Source organism: Amphibalanus amphitrite, unplaced genomic scaffold, assembly GCF_019059575.1.
Source record: "Amphibalanus amphitrite isolate SeventyFive unplaced genomic scaffold, NRLGWU_Aamphi_draft 001070F_arrow, whole genome shotgun sequence".
NCBI classification, from domain to species: Eukaryota; Metazoa; Arthropoda; class Thecostraca; order Balanomorpha; family Balanidae; genus Amphibalanus; species Amphibalanus amphitrite.
In genome coordinates this window covers 203,130-215,545 of record NW_024882564.1, presented here as the reverse complement: position 1 = coordinate 215,545, position 12,416 = coordinate 203,130, and the positions used below count along the sequence as shown (strand labels likewise).

At 49.9% G+C, this 12,416-nt stretch overlaps 2 protein-coding genes across 2 annotated transcripts; one reads left to right on the top strand and one right to left on the bottom strand.

Moving 5' to 3' along the window:
- Positions 1-1,840: 1,840 nt before the first annotated feature.
- On the top strand, positions 1,841-4,134 carry LOC122369769 (transmembrane protein 183-like). Its single transcript, XM_043344733.1, has one exon. The coding sequence runs from the start codon at positions 2,237-2,239 to the stop codon at positions 3,254-3,256; it is 1,020 nt and encodes a 339-aa protein (XP_043200668.1). The 5' UTR covers positions 1,841-2,236; the 3' UTR covers positions 3,257-4,134.
- Positions 4,135-6,700: 2,566 nt separating this feature from the next.
- Positions 6,701-12,263, bottom strand: LOC122369768 (toxin Tbo-IT2-like). Its single transcript, XM_043344732.1, has 3 exons — positions 12,115-12,263; positions 7,128-7,203; positions 6,701-6,902 (listed from the first exon to the last, which is right to left on the bottom strand). The coding sequence occupies exons 1-3, from the start codon at positions 12,218-12,220 to the stop codon at positions 6,761-6,763; spliced, it is 324 nt and encodes a 107-aa protein (XP_043200667.1). The 5' UTR covers positions 12,221-12,263; the 3' UTR covers positions 6,701-6,760.
- Between the last annotated feature and the right edge of the window lie 153 nt (positions 12,264-12,416).

The following is a 12,416-nucleotide window of genomic DNA, read 5'->3' as shown; positions in this document are numbered from 1 at the left end:
GTTTCCATGGTGCTATACATAAACGCCAAGTTTGAAGTTGGTATCCAAGTGAGCAAAATGTGTATTATTTCAGTCCGTCTTGAATCATTCGTCTTGAATTATATCCCTAACTGACATCCTGTTATTTGTCCTGCAATGTCTGTGCCTGTGTCCGTCCTTACCTCCGGCTCCAGCCTCCAACCAGCCCTGCTGAGCTCTGTCGCCGGCGCGGTGTGTCGCAACGTGTTGTTTCTCCACTCAAGCCGACAGCTGCTAGGAATCGTCCTGTGCCATGCGCCATGCGACACAGCAATTGTAAGCTTCAGGTCACATTCGGACTGATTGGCTCCGCGTATGTGCATCCGGCCGGGAGCTAGTCGATCTCGATATCAGGGACGTGGGTCGGACTGTTGTGGCGGCGTGCACTGTGCTGGTTGAAGTTGTATTTCTGTTAGTGAAAAGCATTAATACATAACCGTGGCCGCAGCCCAATGTTATTGTGGATTTCAGAGGGAGTGGCCAGTCAGGAGGGCCCTATGTGGGTATGGATCCAGTGTCCAGTGGGATTGGCTAAGATTTCCGGCGATTGATAAACGCTTCTATTGATAGTAAACCTATTGAGTTATGAGGAGAGGTCACGTGACGGACCTGACCTTACTAAACTCTTGTGAAAACACGACACATACGAACGGTAAGAAACCGACAACTCTTCTTTCTGCCAAGTGTCATCTTTCTGTGAAGGATTTCGTGGCACTGAGTGTTCAGAAATTGCGTTGTTCTTGGACTGTGCAGAGGCTCACGAGCGACAACATAGGTCAACAACCTGACGTACCTTAAATATGCGACTTGTACCATAAGATCCAGCTTGATCAAAAGATAGGACATGTCAAATTTCATCTCTTTATCTCAAAAGAATTTTGAGCTATCGTAAAAACCGCCAGTGTGGCACCATATCGCCTCCGCGCGCGGTCGGAAGGTAAAAGTTCGCCGGCTCTAACTAAACAAATAGTCATCGTATCGCAAATTCATTGACGGCGTTCGAAGCGTCGTTCAATTTACTTTCGAAACATATCCTAACATTACCATTTAACTGCCTAGCGCAATCACCAACAAGCAAAAGTTCCGCGCATCCCTCCTCATACAGTGTTAGCGGCGGCCGGCCGCCGGCCGCTGACCCACATTCGCGTCATCAGGGAATGCCGCAACTAATTTATTGTTTCCAACTTTTTTCCCGGAGCGTTCTACCTGGTTTATATAGCCTTGATATGAGGCTTCATTGTAATTGAAATTTAGCAATAGTTCCATGAATATGCTTTAAAATTTAAATATGGCGAACATTACATTGCATTGGAAAATAAGCAAGGTGTTAAGATTAGGTGGCTCTATGAAATATTACAGCTAGGTAACTGAAACGGCAAATACTACCAGTATTTGTCATCTTTTTGCACCCTAGGCTCAAAATAGAAACTATGCCATATTGTCAAAAAAACATATATTAACCTAGAAATTTGTTTAAACAATCATTAACTCCTAAAAAGAGCAGGTAGGTACACTACAAGTAGAAATAACAAAGCTAATCTAACCTGACCTTACCATACCTAATGTAACCTCATGTTACCTGAATCAATGGCTGGTTGGAGTGGAGATAACTTATGAATGTTTTGTGTAAAAAGTATCATAAGTATTGATGAGTAATCTCACTTTTTAAGCTGGAGAGGATGTGTCCTTTCCTTTCATGTTCTTATTTTGCCAATTTGTCCAGTTTTTAGAGGGTGCAAAAAGAAATGGACCTGATTCCTTTTTATTTGTGATGACTATTTCCACTATTTGAGTCTTTCTGATAAGTGATATTCTTTTTCAGGTGTTCAAGTAACAAAGTACAAGCTGCTGAACTTCAACAGTGTTTGCTAAAGAATTGATTATTTTGCTAAATAAGATATTGCTCAATATGTTTCCTCAGCAGTAGTTGAAAGCTGCTACCGTACTTTTTGAATGTGATACCATTGCAGAGGACATATTCAGAAGTACCTAAACATTGCATCAAAACTCCATCAAGGTACAGATCCTACTGAAATCACCATTTCATACTGCATATTTTTTATAATGTCCTAGGTAACTCCCCTAGAATTTTATAGCCAGTATAACAAATCATTATTATCCGTAAGTGATTAGTGCCGGTGCCACAAGGCCCGTCGGCAGTGAGCCGGCAGAGCCCGTCGGCCGCACCGGGCGTGACGCGGCGCTCGTCGTCGTCTCGATGCCCCGGCGCTGGAGCGGGCCACGCTCGCGCCGCTCCTGTCAGCCGGCTGGGGAGCTGACGCTGGCCGACTGCGCCGACGCCCGGCTGCCGGTGGCGCGGCTGCGGAAGGCGCGCGCCCCCATGACGGACGTGCCCGACTGCTGGGAGGACGTGGCCGACGAGCCGCCCGACCGGCACGCCGACTCGGCCGGCGGCGGCGGGCTGTGGCACGCCGGTGGCGGGCGGGCCGACCGCGGCGCCGGCCGCCGCTACCCGCCCGAGCTGTGGTACCTGATCGGCCGCCACGTGGCGCCCGAGGACGTGGCGCGGTTCGCGGCCATCTGCCGCGACGCGTACCGGAGCACGCTGACGCGCCAGTTCTGGGTGCGCCTCTACTGGCACTGGTGCGCGCCGCCGACGCCGCTCGGTCTGCTGGCGGCGCCCGATTTCGTGCAGGAGCAGCGCGGCTGCCGGGCGGCCGTGGTGCGCGCGCTGCACCGGCTGTACGGGCCGCTGCGTGCGCTGCGCCGCCGCGCCGCCGACAGCACCGACACGTGCCGGCTGGTGGGCGCCCAGTGCGTCAACATGGGCCGCGCGCCGGCCGGCGGCGACTTCTGGCTGTACTGCCTGGTGTTCCGGCGACCGGTGAGCCAGTTCCACCAGCGACTGGCGCCGCCATCCTGTCGCGACGTGCGGCTGGCGCGCGAGCTGCTCTTTGAGAACGCCGACGAGGGCACCACGTGTCTGCTGGTGCGCGCGCACGGCACCAGCCAGCTGCCGGCCGTGTTCGGCCACGTGGTGCACAGTGTGTCCGTCACCATGACGACGGGCATGCAGCAGAAGATGAGCATCGTGTTCACGCAGACGGGGTACCGGGAGGGCGGCTGCCGCGCGCCGGCCGCCTACCTCAGCCGGGTGCTGGTGCTGGCACCCGTCAACTCGTTCCGGCTGGTGCACTGGTGGCACGACGAGTTCCACGAGGTGTTCCACAAGCACATGCTGGCCGGGAAGGAGAGTGCCGTGCCGGCGCCTAGCTGATGTCGGCTGGACTCGGCGGGGTCCACTGCCCTTAGTGTGCCACTCGGTGCGGTGTCGCCCCTCTGCGTTGAGCTGTCGCCGACCCTAGCCTCAGAAATGCAGCTGCAGTGTTGTGCCTGCTCGCAGCGGACTGAATGTGTTCTTTCAATGGGTCTAACTCAATTGTACGTTTTGTGTGTCGCGAGTGGATTTAGTTTCAAGTTCTTTTTTTTTTAGAATGTGCCGAGCTGGTGTGATGGAATATTTGTTTTGAGTTTTCGTTGTCGAGTGGGATTTGTTTGATGTATATCTTTGGACGATGTCTTGTTCAGGGAGCAATTCATTACAGGGAAGCATTGACTTCAGCCCGGGCGATAATACACAGTGAGTTCCGCCGCAGTTATTGGTGCCGTGCTGTTACTCGGGAATCCCACTCCGTTTCGTTCCCCGTGGTGTGCTTTGAAACGTGTCCCTGGCTGGTTTATTATATCGTGTGATAAAGTGACGCATGTGAACGGGGGCTGAAATGGAGGATGAATTCTGGCAACAGTGTTTCGCTGATAGCAGCAACTTGCTAGGTAACGTTTCTGAGTAACAATGTACGAGCATATGGTCTGCGATATTACGAACACGTTATGATGTATTAGTGCGATATGAGGGAGCAATGATTGAAACCACACTTATTAACCTGCGCCAAAGTTGAAGATGATACACATTTTTATAGAAATTGTGTACCTTCATCCTAGTTTCGTGTGAAAATGATTTGTGCGAAGATGTGCATAATCTATGATGGGACGCATCGGCCGCAATGTTGTGCGCTTTTGGAGGGATGATCCGCCTGGAAATGGTCCGAATTCCAGAGCTATGTAGCGCGGAGGCTAATACAAGGCTACCATTGGGTCTTAGTGGTATTGGCAAGAACAGTAAGGTACCCTTGATTTGCAGTGCTTTTACGTGGCACAAATCTGGTACGCATCGGGCTGGGAGTGAGGGAGACACCAACACGCCAAAGCGAATAGTCGTATCAATGGACATTAATGGGATGTTGATAATATGCTTTTACCCACTGCTGATTGCATATGTTATTCCCTATATTGTGTATTAATACATACTTTACAGTGCGTTCACTGGAGATTAACCGTGCGTTAATTCGAAGGTAGCCGTGCACCAATTTAAATTGGTGCACGCTCGTGCAGTGATGAATTTCTCGACTGAAGTTTTTCGGAAGGGTCATTGACTTTCTTCTAAGAATTCCCATAAAAGGCCCTTTTAATGTCATGGATTAAGATTAATTTTAATTTAAATTCGCACCGTTAAGCATGTATTAATTAGTTTAACACATGGTTTCCGTGCATAAATGGTTTTAACGCACTCGTGGATGGAATGGAGCACTTGTGCGTTAATGCACTCGTTTCACTCGTGCATTAACACACTCGTGCTCCAATCCATCCACGTCGTGCGTTAAAACCATTTACACACGGGAAACCATGTGTTAATATATAATTTTGAATGCATCATCATCCTTTCTCCTCTCTTCCTCTCCTCCATCATTAATCACTAATTGTTTCCCCTTGCCAGTGTGCTTTGTTTCCATCGCGATCGCGGTCTTTATCCTTTATCCATTGCTCATCGCGTATGATGTATTTATTATCCATGATGTTTTACATTTCTAAGATGTAAAATGTGACGTTTCGTCATCACAAGCGAAGCTCACAGCTTGTTCCCCAGATAGCCGTGCCTAGTTTCTAATAATTAGGTCTCATTTCGCTGTTGGCCGCCTTCTGTCCTTGCACTGTACTGTTCGGTCTATAACCGTGCATGGTAATTGAGTCTCGGCACGGATATTATGCCTGTCAAAAGACATCCCATATTCAGCTTAGCTTCGGGACGCCTCGGATCTACTTGAAATTCGCACACAAAAGAGCCCTTGGGATGTGAAAGACGTTGCCCCAATAATTCGGCGTCACTCCTAGCCGTTTGACCTACAGAGGCTAACGAAGTTCATGACTCCTAAATTTGCGCGATATATTGTGGCCATTGAGCGGATATGGAGCTCTGAAAATGGCACCAAACAACTCGCCAGGACTCGAGCCTACCTACATTCCTTCACAGTTTGCGCTGTGACGACGCTCCTCATGTCCATGTACGGGTGCCCTGCTTGGTCCTCTCGGTATAGGGGGTCGGGACCGCCTGCACTCCGTCCGCCCCCGCCGCTCCGCTGGTCGTCTCGCCCGTCCCGGTCCGTGGGGATATTGGCGCCCTGTGGCATGGACTGGTGTGGGTGGCGGACAGCTGCCGACCTCCTGAGAGGTGGTGTTCGTCCCCTGACCCGTGGGACAGAGGATATTGGCGCTCCCGAGGTCCGCCTGTGGAGTCCGCCCGTCCGGACGACTGGTCAATGAGACCCGAAGACTGGTCAGTGTTCAGGCTGCTCGTCTAGGAGAACGGTTGACCAAACAAGAGTACAAACGTCTTTTGGAAATTTGGAGGGATGAACTGACGGAAGTGAGCTTACAGTGGTGCATTGGCAGCTCTCAGGAATTGACCATCATGGATGACATTTACGGGTGCTGACGTCGCAACGCTTGACCTTTGGTTTCGGTGGCAGCTGGCAGCATAGCAGCTGAGCGGCGTACACGGCTGTGCAGGGATGCGGAGCCGTGGAAATTTCAGACGGCTCCGACTCCGGCTCCGGCTCCGGAGAAAAAAATCGGCTCCGGCTCTGGCTCCGGCTCCGGGTGAAATGTCATGGCGGCTCCGGCTCCGGCTCCGGCTCCGAGTAAAATGATCCGGCTCGGGCGGCTCCGGCTCCGGCGGCTCCGGCTCCGGCTTCTACTAAGTACATTCCCTATGCGATCAATTAAATACGGGTGGAAGAAAAAAGGCGATGGGATTGGTGCACGTTGCTACTGTTTTTGTATAACAAGGCTATTTTGAATACCACATTGTTTTACGCCTTGTAGGTGGTGGCAGCATTGCTTTGAATGCGATGCGAGGTGTAACCGTGTATGCGATTACTGAAGGTAGAGAACACTGACCAGGACCTCGACGGTCCCTACTGTCAAACCGAACTAGGTAAATAATTGTTTCCTCTAAAGAAAAGGAGCCGGAGTCGCCCCCTTTTTTGACGGCTCCGGCTCCGGCTCCGGCTCCGGGCTACATTGTTTCACGGCTCCGGCTCCGGCTCCGGCTCCAGGCAAAATATGCCGGCTCCGGCTCCGGCTCCGCATCCCTGCGGCTGTGTACTGTGTTGTGTTCAGTGTGTAGCTCTGTACATGGGTCGACCGGCCCTGCAGGCTGTGTTCGTTTTCCGGCTCTGCAGACGTTGCTCATTTCTCGACCCGCCGTGACTAATCTGCCAGTCTGAGCTACCACAGTCCGAGCCGCCCCAGTCTGAGCTGTCCCAGTCTGAGCTACCACAGTCTGAGCTGCCCCAGTCTGAGCTGCCACAGTCGGCGCCACCTCGGTCAGACATGTATTGACGACAGAGCGGCCAGTCGCGCCGTGCCTACCGCGCGCGCTGCTCTAGCGGCGGCCCCAGGCGGCGAACAGGCTGCCGCGCGCGCACTTGCAGTTGCTGCCCCAGAGGTTGCAGCGGCACGTGCCCTGCGAACAGCAGTCGTACGGACGGGCGTCGCACGAGCTGCCGCGCGGGATGCACGAGCGCCTGCCAGCAGTGGCGGGGTGCCCAGTTAGTTCGGGACATTCTTACTATTTACTTGTCAATATCCAGATTCCAGTGTGACTCAAAGATGTTAGATGTTACAAAATGGCAAACAGCTTCGTGCAAGCTTTTGATGAGGCCGTATATTTAGGTGCTCGTCTGATTCCATGGATTGATTATTGTTCGTATTCATAGGTATCTAGTCGACCGGTTGTGCGCCCTACTCACTTGTCATGGCTCCTGAGCAGCCCGGCCAGCAGGGCCGAGTAGTCGTCCACCTCCTCCGGGGCGTCATCGCCGCCGGCTGCCACAACACGCGGTGACATGTCAACATACGGCACTGTGACATGTCACCACACATCACTGTGACATGTCACCATACGCCACTGTGACATGTCACCATACGCCACTGTGACATGTCACCACACGACACTGTGGCATATCACCACACATTACTGTGGCATGTCACCTGTGACAATCACCACACATCACTGTGACATGTCACCACACGTTACTGTGACATGTCACTACACGACACTGTGACAAACATGGTCAGTGGAGTCGAGTGGACACAGAGCCTTAGGCATCATTCCTTTAGAGATATGTGTGGAGCTTTTCCAGGGAAGTTGGTGGGGCAAAAGTCGTCAAACCTAGTTATAACGTCCGATTGTCAAGTTTCAATGATGTGCCGCACTGAATCAATTCATACCATTACATATATAATATTTTGCATCACACAGACATTTTAGACATTCCAAAAGATTGGTTTGCAAAACATCAAAGACCTACAGAGCAGCTAAAGTTGGTGGGGCAAAACGGTTATTGGTGGGGAAAACGGCGAGTTGGTGGCGCAGCCGCCACACCAACTGTATAGGAAGCTCCGCCTCTGCTGGTTAGCAGCAGTTCGATATTTCACACATTTTCGACGGGCATCCAATAATGTTTCCTCCAGCGTCGCAAAGGACGATACGATAACATAAAAGGACGACCTCTTCGATTTCGTTCAAAATCTATAAATGGGTAGCAAATTTAGCCGTGATAATAATCCTAAGATGGAGATTTTGCCGCTGGACGACATAGAGGCTAGTAAAGTAGTCGCTACTTTACTGGATGCCCGGCTTATTTTCGTTATAGTTGCTCCTGGTACTTTCCCGTTCACTTTGCAGTGTGCAGGGCAGCGGGCACCGATTCATTTTTATTACAGCAAATCATCCATCCATTTTGAGATCGAAAGTCGAAACACCCGGCTTGCAGACTGTTTCGGTCACTGTTGGCGTTTGTCGCACCAAACGCCATGCTTACGACCAAGGCCCTCTAACCTTACGACTGTCAGTGTCGACTCAGCCTCTCGGGCTTGCCTCAGCCTAGTTACAGCTCCCGCCGCTAGATGACACTAGCGACGAACGCCTGAAGGTATGCTGTGCCGCACATCCCTGCCGGGGACTGCTGCTGGGAAGGAACGACAGCAAATCTGCTGTTCTCTTTATGCTCGCGAAAATGGGTAGTGAAACACTTCCACCCGGCACGGTGCTGGTCTAATTAGGTTTTCTCGCCTTATTTAGGTTATAAGTGAAGGCGGGAAATCTTACTGACTGGGCATCGGTCTGACCCCTATTGGCGGACCCTGCCAGCCCCCCCCCCCCTTGAGATCTCGGAGAGTTACCGACCGATTTTCAAAATTCAAACGGGGTTCGATAGCTCCACCAAGGAACTACTTTGTGAACCAATGTCATTGACCAAGGTGCAACCGATGACGTCACAGGTCAGGTCAAACTTCGCATCTCTGAACATTTACAGGCCTTCGAAAAATGTGTTATAACATCGAGTAAAAGGCATGTTATCTAAAGTATTCGACTGAGGGCAATGTTTTCTGTTTAATATAAATTGTGCTAAATGAGGTCACCAATACAAAGTTAGGTCACAGAGGTCAGGTTACTATTAAGGGGTCACAATATGACCCCAACTATACTAGGGTCATGTAAGGCATGTTTTATGGTGAGTTTAACATTTCAAATTCAATGATGAGGGCTAGGCGTCCATTGTGCCAGTTTAGTTAACGCTCTGGTCAATGTAAAGGTCAGGTGAAAAAGGTCAAAGTTCAAAATGGATATTTTTGCAATAAAAAGGATATTGATGTAATACAGCTCGTCACGGGGAATCAGATACACCTTTTACTCTTAAATTAAAATAAGTCACACTTAAATTTAAAATAATCAAATAAAAAAGGTCACAATCATCAAACAAATTAACCCGCGCACCGACGGGGGTCTGCGCCAACTTCGCACCGACGGGGGGGGGGGCGGATGACCGCCCCCCCTGAGATCTCGAGAACGAAGCAAGATAGCGACAAGCGGTAAACGGCATCGGATACGCACGGACAAGGTCTACAATTTTTACATAGGTTATTTTCAGGTCAGGTCAAAGATGACGTCACAGGGGTCAAAAAAGTCAAAATGGCGGCGCTAGGTATAGGGAGTTTTTCTCGAATAACTTTCGAACTAGTCAATATAGGAACAAACTAAGGGCATCATCGTGATCCTCTCGTCAATCCGCATCGAATGATATATATGTTGACCTCGAAAGGTCAAGGTCAAAGGGTGACCTCAGGTCACGTGACCTCGAGGTCATCATGTATATCATTCGATGCGCCTTGACGAGCTGAACACAATGAGACCATCCGCGCGGCTGTATCTTGTTCCTGTACGGAGTTAGTGTCAAAAAACCTTTGGTGACCTTTGATGACGTCACATGACCTTACAGCTGCCCAACAGCAAAATAGACCTCAAGGTAGTGAAGGTTGATCGTATATGAAGTCATGTATGGTATATGGGGCCATTCCGACCCGTTTTAGTGGTAAAAACAGGGAGTTGATTTCCCCCCCCCCATTGACTTATAATGGGGAGGTCGCGAAATTGACCTGACCTTAGGTCACCGACATCAAAATTCCGAGATATACAAATTGTAGCTACTAATGACCTAATAACATCCTGCGACTTTCAAAGGCCTCCGACATCTACTGTAGCTCTGGCACGGTGACAAAGTTGCAAAAAAGTGACTTGAGGTTGGGTCATTCAAAGTGACCTGGTGACCTGACCTTAAAAGTTAGGAGGTTCAAACTTGCACACCATGTGTAAAATTGATGAGGGAATAGTCATACCAAATTTCGCGGCGCTACGCGCCGCGGTTTTCCCGCTATCCGCGAAAAACCTCAGGGGGGCGGATATCCGCCCCCCCGTCGGTGCGCGGGTTAATTAAAAAAGGTCACATTATATAACATATTAAAATATTGTAGATCACATTCAAATTAAAAAAAGCTCACCTTCGAATTATAGAAGGTCACATTCAAATTAAAACATGTCACATTCAAATTAAAACTTTGCTCCGTGTACCCTTTTACAGCCTTATATTTTGGCAACCGCTTAACCGATTCATCAGCGGTCTGGAGCATCACACAGTCTAATCATTTTAAAAACTGAATATGACTGTTTTGATATATCCGGGTAACCGTCCCGGCGTGTGCCAAATGCTAAATCAGAAGCGTTTAAATGGCTTCGCTCACAAAACTTCGCAATGACTGGGACGGTTGAATTGATATAGCTAAATTGGGGTCCCCAACTCGCACTTAAACCGGTTTGGGCACTCACAACATCGAGAAATGCTTTAATTCGGAGATACTTAATTTCAAACTTGCAGTTTTCAGATTATAAGGGGCTAATGCATTTGAATGCCCCTTAGGTTAGAATTTGTGACGTCAGAGCAGATCTAACGATTTTTAAATCTTATACTATGTTAAACCATCGGTAAGGTCAGGTGGTATTTACTGCTTTGCATGCAAAATCTGCCGCACTTTAACCCGCGCACCGACGGGGGTCTGCGCCAACTTCGCACCGACGGGGGGGGGGCGGATGACCGCCCCCCTCCCCGAGATCTCGAGAACGAAGCATGATAGCGACAAGCGGTAAACGGCATCGGATACGCACGGTTAAGGCCTACAAATTTTACAAAGGTCATTTTCAGGTCAGGTCAAAGATGACGTCACAGGGGTCGAAAAAGTCAAAATGGCGGCGCTAGATATGGAGAGTTTTTCTCGAATAACTTTCGAATTAGTCAAGATAGGAACAAACTAAGGGCATCATCGTGATCCTCTTGTCAATCCGCATCGAATGATATATATGTTGACCTCGAAAGGTCAAGGTCAAAGGTTGACCTCAGGTCACGTGACCTCGAGGTCATCATGTATATCATTCGATGCGTCTTGACGAGCTGAACACAATGAGACCATCTGCGCGGCTATATCTTGTTCCTGTATGGAGTTATTGGCAAAAAACCTTTGGTGACCTTTGATGACGTCACATGACCTTACAGCTGCCCAACAGCAAAACAGACCTCAAGGTAGTGAAGGTTGATCGTATATGAAGTCATGTATGGTATATGGGGCCATTCCGACCCGTTTTAGTGGTAAAAACAGGGAGTTGATTTTCCCCCCCATTGACTTATAATGGGGAGGTCGAGAAATTGACCTGACCTTAGGTCACCGACATCAAAATTCCGAGATATACAAATTGTAGCTACTAATGACCTAATAACATCCTGCGACTTTCAAAGGCCTCCGACATCTACTGTAGCTCTGGCACGGTGACAAAGTTGCAAAAAAGTGACATGAGGTTGGGTCATTCAAAGTGACCTGTGACCTGACCTTAAAAGTTAGGAGGTTCAAACTTGCACACCATGTGTAAAATCGATGAGAGAATAGTCATACCAAATTTCGCGGCGCTACGCGCCGCGGTTTTCCCGCTATCCGCGAAAAACCTCAGGGGGGGGGGCGGATATCCGCCCCCCCGTCGGTGCGCGGGCTAAGGATGCCAAATTATTGCTTCCAAATGACGTCGTAGGAACAGCGGAGGCTGCAAAAAGTAAACAAAAGTAAAAGTCTTAAAAACCAGTGAGTATTTTTCGGTAAAATTTGGTAAATATTCATTTTCGATCGTTCTGAACCACGAGACATCACTTTTTGCCAATTCATTAACATTTTTGAAGGTGGGAAGGTCCCTTTAGGGCCTTGCCTTTAAGGTGGGATGATCAGGACCACTTTTTTTTACTCCAGGCAAAAGGATTGTATTTATTCATAGGACTGTCTGAAATGCTCCGCATGCATTCGGTATAAAACTTGGTGCGAAGCTAATTGAACCCCATGACACGTCCAGTGTGAACTCACGGCTGTGTTGGAAGTGTTCGGGCTGGCCGCGACCGCTCGGGCTGGCGGCGGCAGCGGCAGCGGCTGCTACCAGGGACAGCGATACCAGCAGGGCGACCGTGTTCATGGCTGCCGGCGTCCGGAGCACCTCTGACCGGCGCGGCGCCTCGGGCGGTAACTCGGCCTCTCATCCCGGACCGACGTCATCGACCCGCGCAACCAATCGGCGTCCGTCGGCGCGCCCCGAGAAACGCGGAGAGATGTGCCACGGTACCTATAGCACGCGCTATATGGTCCTGGCACCAACAGAGGCCTAACCTTCT

What these genes read in the sequence shown, in the direction of transcription:
- LOC122369769 (XM_043344733.1), top strand. Translation starts at nt 2,237, where the DNA reads ATGCCCCGGCGCTGGAGCGGGCCACGCTCGCGCCGCTCCTGTCAGCCG.
- LOC122369768 (XM_043344732.1), bottom strand. Translation starts at nt 12,220, where the DNA reads ATGAACACGGTCGCCCTGCTGGTATCGCTGTCCCTGGTAGCAGCCGCT. An exon ending in CGAACACTTCCAACACAGCC is followed by an intron (nt 7,204 to 12,114) that starts GTGAGTTCACAC and finishes GTGTTGTGGCAG; the next exon opens with CCGGCGGCGATGACGCCCCG. An exon ending in CTGCTCAGGAGCCATGACAA is followed by an intron (nt 6,903 to 7,127) that starts GTGAGTAGGGCG and finishes CACTGCTGGCAG; the next exon opens with GCGCTCGTGCATCCCGCGCG.